The sequence below is a fragment of the Dasypus novemcinctus genome, chromosome 9 (genome assembly GCF_030445035.2).
Source record: "Dasypus novemcinctus isolate mDasNov1 chromosome 9, mDasNov1.1.hap2, whole genome shotgun sequence".
In the NCBI taxonomy this organism is placed as follows: domain Eukaryota; kingdom Metazoa; phylum Chordata; class Mammalia; order Cingulata; family Dasypodidae; genus Dasypus; species Dasypus novemcinctus.
Window position 1 is genome coordinate 9,645,941 of NC_080681.1, and position 12,042 is coordinate 9,657,982.

General features: G+C 37.3%; 1 protein-coding gene across 1 annotated transcript in view; it reads left to right on the top strand.

The window, feature by feature from the left end:
- RSBN1 (round spermatid basic protein 1) overlaps positions 1–12,042 on the top strand; it is a 35,747-nt gene that overhangs the window by 11,415 nt on the left and 12,290 nt on the right. Inside the window, exons 3-4 of the mRNA XM_004462980.4 lie at positions 9,720–9,857; positions 10,187–10,329. Of these exons, the coding sequence (XP_004463037.1) occupies positions 9,720–9,857; positions 10,187–10,329 (281 nt within the window). The remainder of the gene's footprint in view (positions 1–9,719; positions 9,858–10,186; positions 10,330–12,042) is intronic.

Below are 12,042 nucleotides of genomic sequence, written 5' to 3' on the forward strand. Positions count from 1 at the left end.
TTAGGTAGCCTCAAGATAATGTAACCTTAAATGTAATAAGAAAACACATGAGGGCATTGGCCTGTTTATCTGCCAGGTTTTTGCTGTTTTTGTTTCTCTTTCAGTAACTTGTTGGCAGTCTACCCCAGAAACATACCTCTTTTATGTGACTTGGAAGTATCACTAGGAAGACCGCCATAGCCTCTGCTCCTTCTGCCTACATACTGTTGTAGGTGAAGACACTTTTTGAAGCCTTGCTTGGGCAGCTAGGCTTAAGTCAGCAGGGAAACCTCCTTCTTAACCACTGGTTGTTTTTTTTTTTTTTCAATGAAGTGCTTATTTTAGGGCATAAAAAGAAATTAATAATGTCTCTTAAATTTTTCTTGCTTGCTTTTCTCAAGAATTATGAATGGTCAGCTATAAGAGTTTATACTATAATATTGTAAATTCTGTACAGGTTTAGTGGAGAGTATATGACTTATTAGAGATTTATGGTTATATGGCCTGTTTTTTTTTTTCAGATTATCCAATAATTTGCTGCCATTCTTTTCCCTCAAGATTTTTTGTAGGTAAAGTAGACTTGTATAATAAGACTCTCAGCTGCCTGCATTACAGTGGTTTTAAGCCACTTAAATTTAGTTAAAACCTCCTTTAATGTGAATCTTTTTAGTGATTCTTACCATCCTTGCCTCCAGTGAGGGAGTATCCAGTTTAGATTTATGAGCTTCAGAATTTCTCTAATTGAAGTTCTCTCTGCAGTAGAGAGAGCAGGAACAACCAATCTGGAGAGGTCGCAAGATGGGGCTGCCCAAGACGTTGGAACACGATGTGCAATAAAGGGCTTCGTCTTGGATTTTGGCCTTGTTACCACAATCAGGTACCGAAGTGCTGACTTTTGTAGTAGATTTTGTTTTTTCTTTTTCTTTTTCTTTTTTTTTTTAAAGGAGTTTTGCCCTTTTAAAATTAAGGAATCCTATTTTTATAAATATTGCAGAAGAGACTGAAAGCAGTTCTCATAATGTAGTCCATAGTCCCCATACATTCCTATTTAACAAGGAAAGGTTATTGCTGAGAGCACAGTTAACATGTTCTGTCACTTTTTCTAGTTTAGAAAAATGCAGCAAATTTTCTCTTCTCATTGATAGACCAGCAAGCATATCTGAGAAATAGGCCAAAAATCTGGGGGGAAACAGTTATGGTTTTGTAAGGGTGACTTTTTAACTTTCATGTTAGTTAGTCTATAGTGGATCAAGTTTATATGTCAACGAACAATGCCTAGTCTAAATGGTTAATATAAGAAGATATCTCTAAATATTCCCTGCTGATTTTTGTCCTCCAATATATTTTTTTAAATGGAGCTGAAATTTAAATGACTGTACCAACAACTTACCTTGAGATTTACTTTGAGATTTATAAAATAATTTCTTTTTAAGAACATATCAGATTATTATTAAATTAGATATATTTCTCATTAAATACTTTAATCACATATAAGAATGTTGAGGACTTATCAGATGAATTTCGTGCTCTGGTGGTCCTGAGTTTAATTTTGTTTATGAGTTTTCAGACATTGGAGAGAAGTGTAGAGTGGATATGGGAGGTCAGATTAGCTCACAAAACTTTAAATATGCAACTGTAAAATCCTTGGCAGATGTTGATGTGGAAATGAACACAGTAGTTCAGATTATTTACATTTTCATGGTTTATGGAAATGTGTTCATACTGCTATTTGATATTTGAAAGTTAGGTAAACAATTTTATCTTTGTTTTCCAATGAAGAATCTGAGGCTTGGAGACGTTCATTTTTATCCAAAGGCTCATAGCAGTAAGTAGAAGAGCCAAATGCAAATCAAGGCAACCTGAAAAATGTACTAGCCATTCTACCCTACTCCCTCCTTATTTCAGCCGTAGAAGAAGAGACTGGTACTTTTGTCTGTCACTGCAGTCAGTGAAATTAAAACACCTGTTTAAAACAGTATTTAAAAGGTTTTGTTTCTAATATTTTAAACATATCTTTATATTGCTGGGAATATAAAGATACCTAGGATATCTTAGACTTCTGTGTTGTCAACTCTTAGGAATTTCTATTAAACCTGTAAATAAAGTGAGATAAAATTTTAATTACCTTAGAAATGTAGTTATTGAAAGTTATAGTTTAAATATGTAATAGTAATTATTCATGGCCATATTTCAAAATAATTCACTCAGCAAACATTTATTGAGAACCTACTATGTACTGGACACTATTCATAAAAGGACTGATTTATACGGTCAGGTAGCTCATAGTCTAGTGGAGGACATAAGTAAACCGCAATTATAATGCAGGTTGATAAGTACTAGTATAGAAGTGAGCATGGGGAGGACCCTATAATCCAGCAAAGTTTGTAGGGGTACCTAACTCAGACTTGAGGCGATTAGAAAAGGTGTGTTAAAGGATGTGATGCTTGAGTAGAGTCTTGAAAGAAGGTTAGTACTTAGTAAGGAGGCAGTGAAAGGACATGCTTAGCAAAGGGAGTAATAGCTTTTGCAAAGACACAGAGGCTTTAGAAAATGTGGTACTCTCAGGGACCTGCAAATAAGAGGTGGTAAGAATTGAGACCAGAAAGAGACAAAAGCAAGATTGTGAAGAGCTTTATATGATGTGATAAAAGAGTTAGGACTTTTTCCTAAAGGTCGTGGGAATTGTTGGTAAATTTTAATGAGGGGGATGACATCACATTTTTGTTTTGGAAAGATTATACAGCAGTGTGGAGGTTTGATATCTTAATTTGCCAGGGCTGCTATGATAGGTACCAGAGATTGGTTGGTTTAAGTAAGAGGAAAGTATTGGCTCTCAGGATTGGATGCTTGAAGTCCAAAATCAAGGTGTCAGCAAGGCCAGACTTTCTCTGAAGTCTAGCCGTTTGGTGATGACAATCCTTTGTTACATGACAGTATCTCTCTGGCTTCTCCTTTTGGCGTCTACTTTCATATCCAATATCATTTCCTTACAAGGACTTCAGCCATATTAGATTAAGGCCCACTCTCATTCAGTTTGGCCACTGTTAACTAAAAATAGTATCTTCAAAATGTCCTATTTACATATAGGTTCACATAGGACCTGGGGTTAGGACTGGAACATGTCTTTTGTGGGACACATAATTCAGTCCCATTAATAGGATTGAGGGGAATGTGAAATTGGAAGCAAGAAGACTGGTTATGTTAATAAACACGTCAGAAATGATCCAAGTACCAACTATGGTATTGACACTAGAAAGGAGGGCATAGGATTTGAGAAATAATTGGAAGATGAGAATAATTAGACAAATGGATGGATGATAGTGCTCGTCACAAAGTCAGTACAGGGTTGAAAAAGCTGACAGGTGTTGATAAGTTCAGTTTGAGATATTTGAGTTGGAAGTACTTGTGAATACGGTTAGAAATGTCTATTAGGTAGTTGAATATATGGATCTAAGATCTGGAGATATGTAGGCTGGAGATGCAGAAGTTGGGTCATTAGCATATAGATGATCCACGAGCAGCATATAGAACAGAAGAGAGATAACGCTAATGATGGAATCCTGTGATGCACTTGCATGTAAGTATGAGAAACATGGGAAGAGATCGAGAAGAAAGACATAGCAGGAGGAACAGGAGTCAAGTTTTCTAGGTTTTCAGAAGGATAAAGTGATTAAGTCTCATAGCTATATATAAGGATCAAGTAAGGTAAGGAAGGAAAGATGTTAGATGGAGATCAATTAGGAATTTAATTCGAAAATTAATCAAGACCAGTGCTTTGCAAACCACTGACATCTAAACATTGTAAATTATACTTTTTCTTTAGAACTTTGCTGTCTTAAAGTGCTCTATGGATGAATTTGGCATCACTAGAGAATTTGCTAACATTGCAGACTCTCAGGCCCCATCCAGGCCTCTTTAATCAGTATCTGCATTTTAACAAGATCCTCAGATGATTCATATGCACATTAAGGTTTGAGAAGCTGTAGAACAGCATCTTCTCTAGCAGGAGGGAATAAAATGTAGTTTTTTCATCATGCTAGAAAAACGATAGCTTCTATTGTTTTTAAATCTTTATTGTAGTATTAAAGCTAGCATCTACATAAAGGCTTCCCTCCCTTCCTCCCCCCCCTTATCTTTGAAACATAACTCTTTCAATTCAAGAATGTCACTTCCTACAGGAGAGTAATATTTTTATATCTCAAAGGAGAAAGTTCCTACATTTAGCTCGAAAAACCATGTTGTCTTGTTTATGGAACTTCTAAAATACTGTGTTTATCATAATGTTGCTTAAGGGACAATGAACAGTTTCCAGTTTTTCTGTCAGTTTAGAAAAGGTGTCTTGTGAATGAATATTGCTTCCTGCCTCTATTTTAAGTAGGAAAACAGTCAAACTTGAGGATCAACTTGGTGCTTCATTTGATATTACTATGAATTTACCTCATTTGGTGTTAGAATATTTGAATTCTGTAGTATGCTGCAAAGTATCTTTATAATTTGATAGGATTACATAGGTCTGGTGCCATTTTAGTCATTGGCTAAATAACAGTTTTGACCAAAGTTTGTGGTTTTATGGAATCCTTAGGCCAGTTAATGGAGAAAAATTACCATGCTCACTTAGAAATGTATTTCTCTTAATTACATACAAACACACATGCACTTTAGGAGTAACTATAACTCACAATTTTTTGTTTAGTTGTTATATCTTGTCATTATTGGCTATTTGAAAACTTTTGAATGGTTTTAAACTTTTTTTTTAAAGATTTACTTTTTTATTTATTTTTCTCCCCTCCCCCCAATTGTCTGCTCTCTGTGTCCATTCGCTTTGTGTTCTTAAAACTTTAAATTGTTTTAAAGCTCTGCAATAAATATGCCATCCTTGGCTCTCCTACTTTATAAAAGTCCTGTGGCAGCAGATAAACTGATTCTTCTATGAAACTTATGTACTAACAGAATTTTAGAGCAGGTGGGGCCATTTCCAAGCCCTTGTTTTATAAATGAGAAAGGTCACCTTTAAAACTATTTAACCAAGGTTAAATAGTTGTGGATTTCCAAAAAGGAATTGCTTTTTCTTTTGTCTCTGAATGGTATTAAATCCTATAGATTAGGGCACAGCAAATGTTAATGTGCTGAAGGGAAAATAGGAAGAATTAGAAAGTCATGGGGATTTGGTAATTGATGTAGCAAGATCTGAGATAGAAGGGCATGACGACTAAAGCCCAGGTAGAATTAACCTTGGACTAGAGAAAATTACTACTTTCTCTGAAATGAGAAGAAAAGATGTAGATAGATGTTGACAGGGGCTGAGAGGCAGGTAGAATACTGAGGGAACTCTGACTTGATTAACTTCATTTTTTTTTTTAAGGGAAAATAGAAGGTATATGGTAAATGTAAAGGAGGTAGAGTAGTAAATATGAAGAGAGTGGTTTTGGGTTTTTGGAAAGCAAACTGAGTGGACATATGCAGGAGATTGCCAAGAGGCATGAGAAAACAATAGAGGTTGGAAATAATAAATTCCTAGTGGTACTAGTAAACAATGTAGGTTTTTATTTCTTTCTCCTCACCCCTCCTCAGCAGTGTGTAGTAGTCTAGATATAGGAAGATGAATAACTGATAGAGTATTTCAGGCTTGGGGTTTGCAAGCAGGGCTGGTGGAAGGATTAGATTGGAGGGTGAGAATGCGTTTATAAGAGTGGAATAAATCATGAGGTTTAGGCTGGATATGAAAGGAAGTGAAAGCAGGAGAGGGCTGTTATTAAAAGAAAAACAGAGGTAAAGGAAAGCCAGAGGTCTGTTTAGTTTAAGTATAGGAATGAAAACAGGAAGGTTGTGGTTTTCTAATTAGGCCTCCCTCCAGCTAGGCTAATTTGACTACATTTTTCCATATAGGCATTGTATGATGTAACTTTCAAAATCCAGTCCTGATACTTTATAGTATATAAATATACTACAGTATATTTATTTACTTCATGGCTTTTTTGTTACTAACCATAAATGAATGTTGTTAATTCTTGAGTGCTTGTATGGATACAATAGTGATGCTTAATCATAATTCTCATGAATGTGTGAACCTTAAGAGCTTCAAAGGATGAGAAGCTCTTTTTGGACATGACTTTTCTTTGTGTATGGATGAAAATAATTATATTGACCTTAAGAAAATTATGAGCTGTGGTGGATTGAATTGTGTACCCCAGTTTGTACATGTTTTTGGTCTTGGTCTGCATTCCAGTAGGAGGGGACCCATTGTAAATAAGATTTCTTCAACAGAGCATGGCTGCTGTGCCACCCAGGGCTTTAACCCATATTACTGGAGTTTTTTTATAAGCAGAATGAAAGTCAGATGGAGAGAGAAGCAACGGGAAAAGCACGGAACCAGAAGTCAGTAGAACCTGGAAGAGAAAGGTGAAGATGCTGCTGTGTGCATTGCCATATGACAAAAAAGCCAGGGAAGCCCAGAGATTACCAGCTAGCCATAAGATACCAATCCCAAGAGGAAGCAAGTCTTCTAGCCTCTGAAACTGAGCCAGTATATTCCTGTTGTTAAGCTAACTCATTGTAACCATACATTGTATGGAAACTAAAACAGTTTTTGGTACTGGAAAGTAGGGTGCTGCTATTACAAATATCTAAAAAATGTGGAAATGGCTTTGGAATTGGGTAATGGGTAGAGACTGGAAGAACTATAAGGTGCTTGACAGAAAAAGCGTAGATTGCTTTGAAGAGAAATATGGATGCTAAAGGTATTTCCAATGCGTCCTTTAAAGGAAATGGAAATGATGAGAGTGTCATTACAAATTGGAAGAAAGGTGATCCTTGTAATAAGGTTGCAGAGGACTTGGCAGAAATTGATTACTGATGTCGGCTGGAAGGCAGAACTTGAAAGTGATTAACTTGGATATTTAGCAGAGGAGATGTCCAAGCTAGGTGTGAAAGGTGCAGCCTGGCTTCTCCTCGCAGCTTGTAGTAAAATGCAAGAGGAAAGAGGTAAGCAGAGAACTAATTCTTAAGCACAAAGAAACCAGATTAATAGTTTGGAAAATTCTCTGCCTCTCCAGGTGTAGTATATTCTGAGACTAAGGCCAGGAGCAACTCTATCAGGACCTCCCTGAGCTTTAGGGAAGTGAGTCCCCCAGAGAACAGAGCTCCATGAATGACCTTTTGCTAAAAGGGTGTGGCTGGACATGGATCTAGTCAGCCATTTTAGTGGAAGTCAGGATTGGAAATGCAGTTATCCAGGAAGGATCTGTGGAAAGTTGTTGTCTGATGGTTTGCACCTGCTTGAACTGCATGCAAAGCTGACAAGATTTTTGCACAGTTTGAGTAAAACCATTCATTACCAGCCTGGATAGAAAGGGACAAAGAAGGGACAAATTGAAGGAAGAATGACTTCAAGGGCAGAACCATGGAAACAAAGGTCTGGACAGGAAAGATCCCCTTGGGCCAAGAGAGTGGGCCCACCCATCTGTGTGGAAAGGACAGGTCTGCCCCTGTGCCTGTGCTTAGAGTGGGCACACCCCACTGTTTGGGGAGAGCATGGCTGCTGTGCCACCAGCACTTGGAAGGGATGGTGCTGCCGTCCTATCTGGCCTAGAGGACAAAATTTTGATCCACAGAGGACTCTCAGACCTTAAAATCTAATGGAGTTTGCCCTGCTGTACTTTGGGCTTATTTGGGACACCTGATCCCTGTTTTCCTTCCAATTTTTCCTTTCTGGAATGGGAATGTTTATTCTATGCCTGTCCCTTCATGGTGTATTGTTAGCAGGTAACTCGTTTTCTAGATTTCATCAGTTTATTGGGCAGAGAAATTTTGCCCTAGAACGGACCACACCTATAACTGATTTTGGTGAAACTCTGATCTAAAATGGCTTAAGCCTTTAGGGATGTTGTGATGGAATCAATGTTTTTTTCCATGTGGGAAGAAGATGCCTTTTTGAGATCCAGAGGGCAGATTGTGGTGGATTGAATTGTGTACCCTGGTTTGTACATGGCTTGGTCTGCATTCTGGTGGGTGTGGACCCAGGTAAATAAGGTCTCTTCAGGATGTTACTTCAGTTAAAGTGTGGCCCATCTGAATGAGGTGAGGCTTTATTCTGGATTACTGGGTCCTTTATAAGCAGAGTGAGAGTCAGATGAAGAGACAGAAGCCACAGAAAGAGCAAGAAACTCAGTGGAATCTGGAAGAGAAAGAAGATACTGCATGTGACAGAAAAGCCAGGGAACCCCAAAGAATGCCAGCAGCCAGAAGATACCTTTCCCAGGAGGAAGCAAACCTTCTCGCTTCTGAAACGTGACCTAATAAATTCCCACTGTTTAAACTACCCATTGTATGGTATTTCTTTTAGCAGTTAGGAAACTAAAATGTGAGATCCCCAAAGTTTGTCTTTCATGGTCATAGCTCACCTCCTTTCTGCTTTTGTTCTCTCCTTCTACCTTTTCTTTCTCTTTCTAAATAGTCAAGGATGCATTATACTTATTCATGTCACATATTATACTAGATAATTGCATTTTTTTTATTATAGTAATATATATGTAACTCAAAAGTTCCTATTATAACCACTTTGAAGTATACAGTTCAGTAGTATCATTACATTTACAATATTGTGCTATTATCACCAACATACATTATCCCAGCTTCTGGTATTTGCATTTTAAGTTGTCTTTAAGTTCAGTGCTGATGTATTTGAATTAGGTAAACTTGGGGTAATGTACTCTAAAAATATTAATTTAGTTTCACTTTGTGTACAAAATTTAAAGCAATGTGAATTACTTTAGATTAACGATGAATTAAGAGTTGAATAATTTCAAAACTAGCAGGAGTAGTAAATTGTTAATTCTACCCACGAGAAACATTCATTCTAAGTTGGAAGTAGGAGTATAAAATAAGAACACACATGAGATGACTAGAGGAATAATATCAGATTGTATGGAATCAATTGGTAGATTCCATTTGAATGCTAGATAAGATGGGCTGCAAATTCGTATAGGATATATCCGAAATTCACTAGATGTATGTGTGCTGGCAGGTAACATTAGACTTCAGAAAAGGGAAAGATCATGGAGTGCTTCTGGAATAAAAGAAGTCTTGAACTGACCTTTGAAAGATGGATAAGATTTGGAGCATCAGAAAAGGGGACAAGTAGGGTAACTTCAAGAGGAAAATCATTGGAGGTAGAAATAGGTTTGGTAGAGAAAAGATCAGCCTGTCTAGGGTGAAAGATCTTACATGGAACTAATGGGAAATTGGGTTTCATTGTGGGGCCAGTTGATTGATGGCCTTTAAATATATCAACCTTGAATCTAGCTTGATATGAAGACTTTCAAGCTAAAGAGTGACAAAATGAATATGGAAGATTTATCTGGTCATGGCCTTTTTTCCTCCCCTGCCCTGCCAATTTCACTGTTTGCTAAGATTTTTTCTTCCTAAATAAAGATGACATTAATGTGTTTACAAAGTTCAAAACTCACCAGAAATTTAAGTATATCTTAATGTCTTCAGTATTTATTTGAGGTGGTGGAACTATAGGCTAAGTTACTCATTGAAATTCCTTTCGTGACTCATGGTATCAGTGTGTTTGTCAGTGTACTTGGGTGCCTTTCTGTTACTACTGACTTTATCCAGGGTGCTCACTGTTGAGTTCTTAGTATGTAGAAGACATATCAACATTGGAAACAACAGTTATTTTGACTCTAATTACATTATATTGCACTTCAGTCCTTTTCTCCTCTTTCGTTTTATCCTAGGTCAACAGGACATACTGTTGTGGCACCTACCGAGCAGGTCCTATGCGGCAGATAAGTCTTGTTGGAGCAGTAGATGAAGAAGTTGGTGATTATTTCCCAGAGTTCCTTGACATGTTAGAAGAATCACCATTTCTGAAAGTAAGTGTTAATTCAGGTTATTAAAGTTCTGATCATTACTTAAAGAGGACATGTTTCCATTAAAGAGTGTTAAAATTAACCTTGCCTATTAAAATTTTATCTGGTACAATGAATAAAAATGTGTAGAAAATTATTGGTGTGAGGCACTTAACCTCAATTATTTGTTTTTATGTAAATCACTGTAATACAGTATGTATTTCTTTACACACATAGACACAAAGCTTCCTAGGATTTTTTTCTTTTTTTGCCAGGGGTGGGATGTAGGGCAGGGTACTTTGTAAACAGTTAAAAATTTTTTTAAAAATGTGACTCATTGATCTAATTTCTAGATGACTTTGCCCTGGGGTACACTTTCCAGCCTTCGACTCCAGTGTAGGTCCCAGAGTGATGATGGGCCTATAATGTGGGTAAGGCCAGGAGAACAGATGATCCCTACAGCAGATATGCCAAAGTCACCCTTCAAAAGACGACGGTAAACATTTATTCTTTTCAAATAAGCAAAAGCACTTTTTTATTAGTTGCTTATAAAAACTGTTGAGACAGGAGCACAGTTTGAAAATCATATCTCTAGATTATTTGAAGAGCTTCTAATACCTTAATCAAGTCCATTTATTACAGACATCATCCTCCTAAAAAACATTTAAGGTTTTACATCTTTTCTTAAAACCTGGGTCTTAGCTGCCGCAAGAAAAGACCAAACTCCTTAGTGTGGTATTTATAAGGATCTTTCATAATCTGAGATCAGCACTACTTTTTCTAGATGTGTCGGCTGCTAGTCCATTCCAACCATGTACGAATCAATTTCCAAACCATGGTCTTAGCCAACTCTGTAGTACTGACTTTTCACTTGGAACAATATCCCATTCCCCACCTTCCTCTCTACCTGGCAAACTCAGTAAATTTTCAAAACTTGACTTGGATGTCACCCCTTTTGTGAAGCCTTTCTTTGTTCCTGTAGACAATTAATTGTTCCCTTCTCTGCTCTCCCACAACATTCTGTTCATTCATGATCTGTTTACATGTTTTTATTTTCTACTAGATTTTGCGCTCCTTGAGGACAGGGACTGTGTTTTATTCATTTCTCTCCTTATGACACATAGTAGGTGACCAGTGTTTGCAGAATGAAACCAGTAATGTATTTTCTTATAGTGCAAAGCTTTACTAATTCATATCGTGCTAACATACTTTGCATTTCATATACTTTAAAACAAACGTAGGTCTCCCCCTGCCTCCCCCGCCGTTGTCTGCTCTCTGTATCCATTCGCTATGTGTTCTTCTGTATCCACTTGCATTCTTGTCAGGTGGCACCGGGAATCGGTCTCTTTTTGTTGTGTCATCTTGCTGCGTCAGCTCTCCGTGTGCGTGGCACCACTCCTGGGCGGGTTGTTTTTCCTGTATGGTGGCTCTCCTTGTGGGGCACACTCCTTGCGGGGGGGACCCCTACACGGGGGCATCCCTGCATGGCATGGCACTCCTTGTGCACATCAGTCAGCACTGCACCCAGGCCAGCTTACCACATGCGCCAGGAGGTCCTGGGTACCGAACCCTGGACCTCCTATATGGTAGGTGAATACTCTTATCAGTTGAGCCACGTCCGCTTCCCTGAAAATTATATTTTCTTAAGACTGTAGAAATAGCAACTCAAAATAGTTTTAATGGACTAGTCTAGACCTTATCTTAAAGCAAATAGAAAATCCTTTGTAAAACCTCTATATGAATGCAAGGTGGTGGCATGTTAAGATGTGGCAGTTAATCAGAAATTTTCGAACTACAGTTTTGTACATGATAATGAATCTTGAAATTTTACTTAATTCTTAAGTACTGCTGTATGCATTTTTTATTATATAATCTTTCATAAAAGTAATGACCATTGTTTGTTTCCTGATTATTGTAAACTTAAAAATTCAGATAATATAAAAGACTAAAATGAAGACACCCTCCCCCCTGCCATAATTCCACCCATTTAGGCATGTTAACCTTTCTGATTTTAGTTTATAAAATCTGAATTTTATAATAAAGTTTCTCATAAATTTTCTCTGTATAAAAAGGAACTCTTTACAGGATCTTTATTTATTTTTTATATTTTAAAAATTTATTTCTCTCCTTCCCCTACTCTGTTGTCTGTTCTGTGTCCATTCACTGTTCTTCTGTGTCCGCTTGTATTCTTGTCAGTGGCACCGGGAAA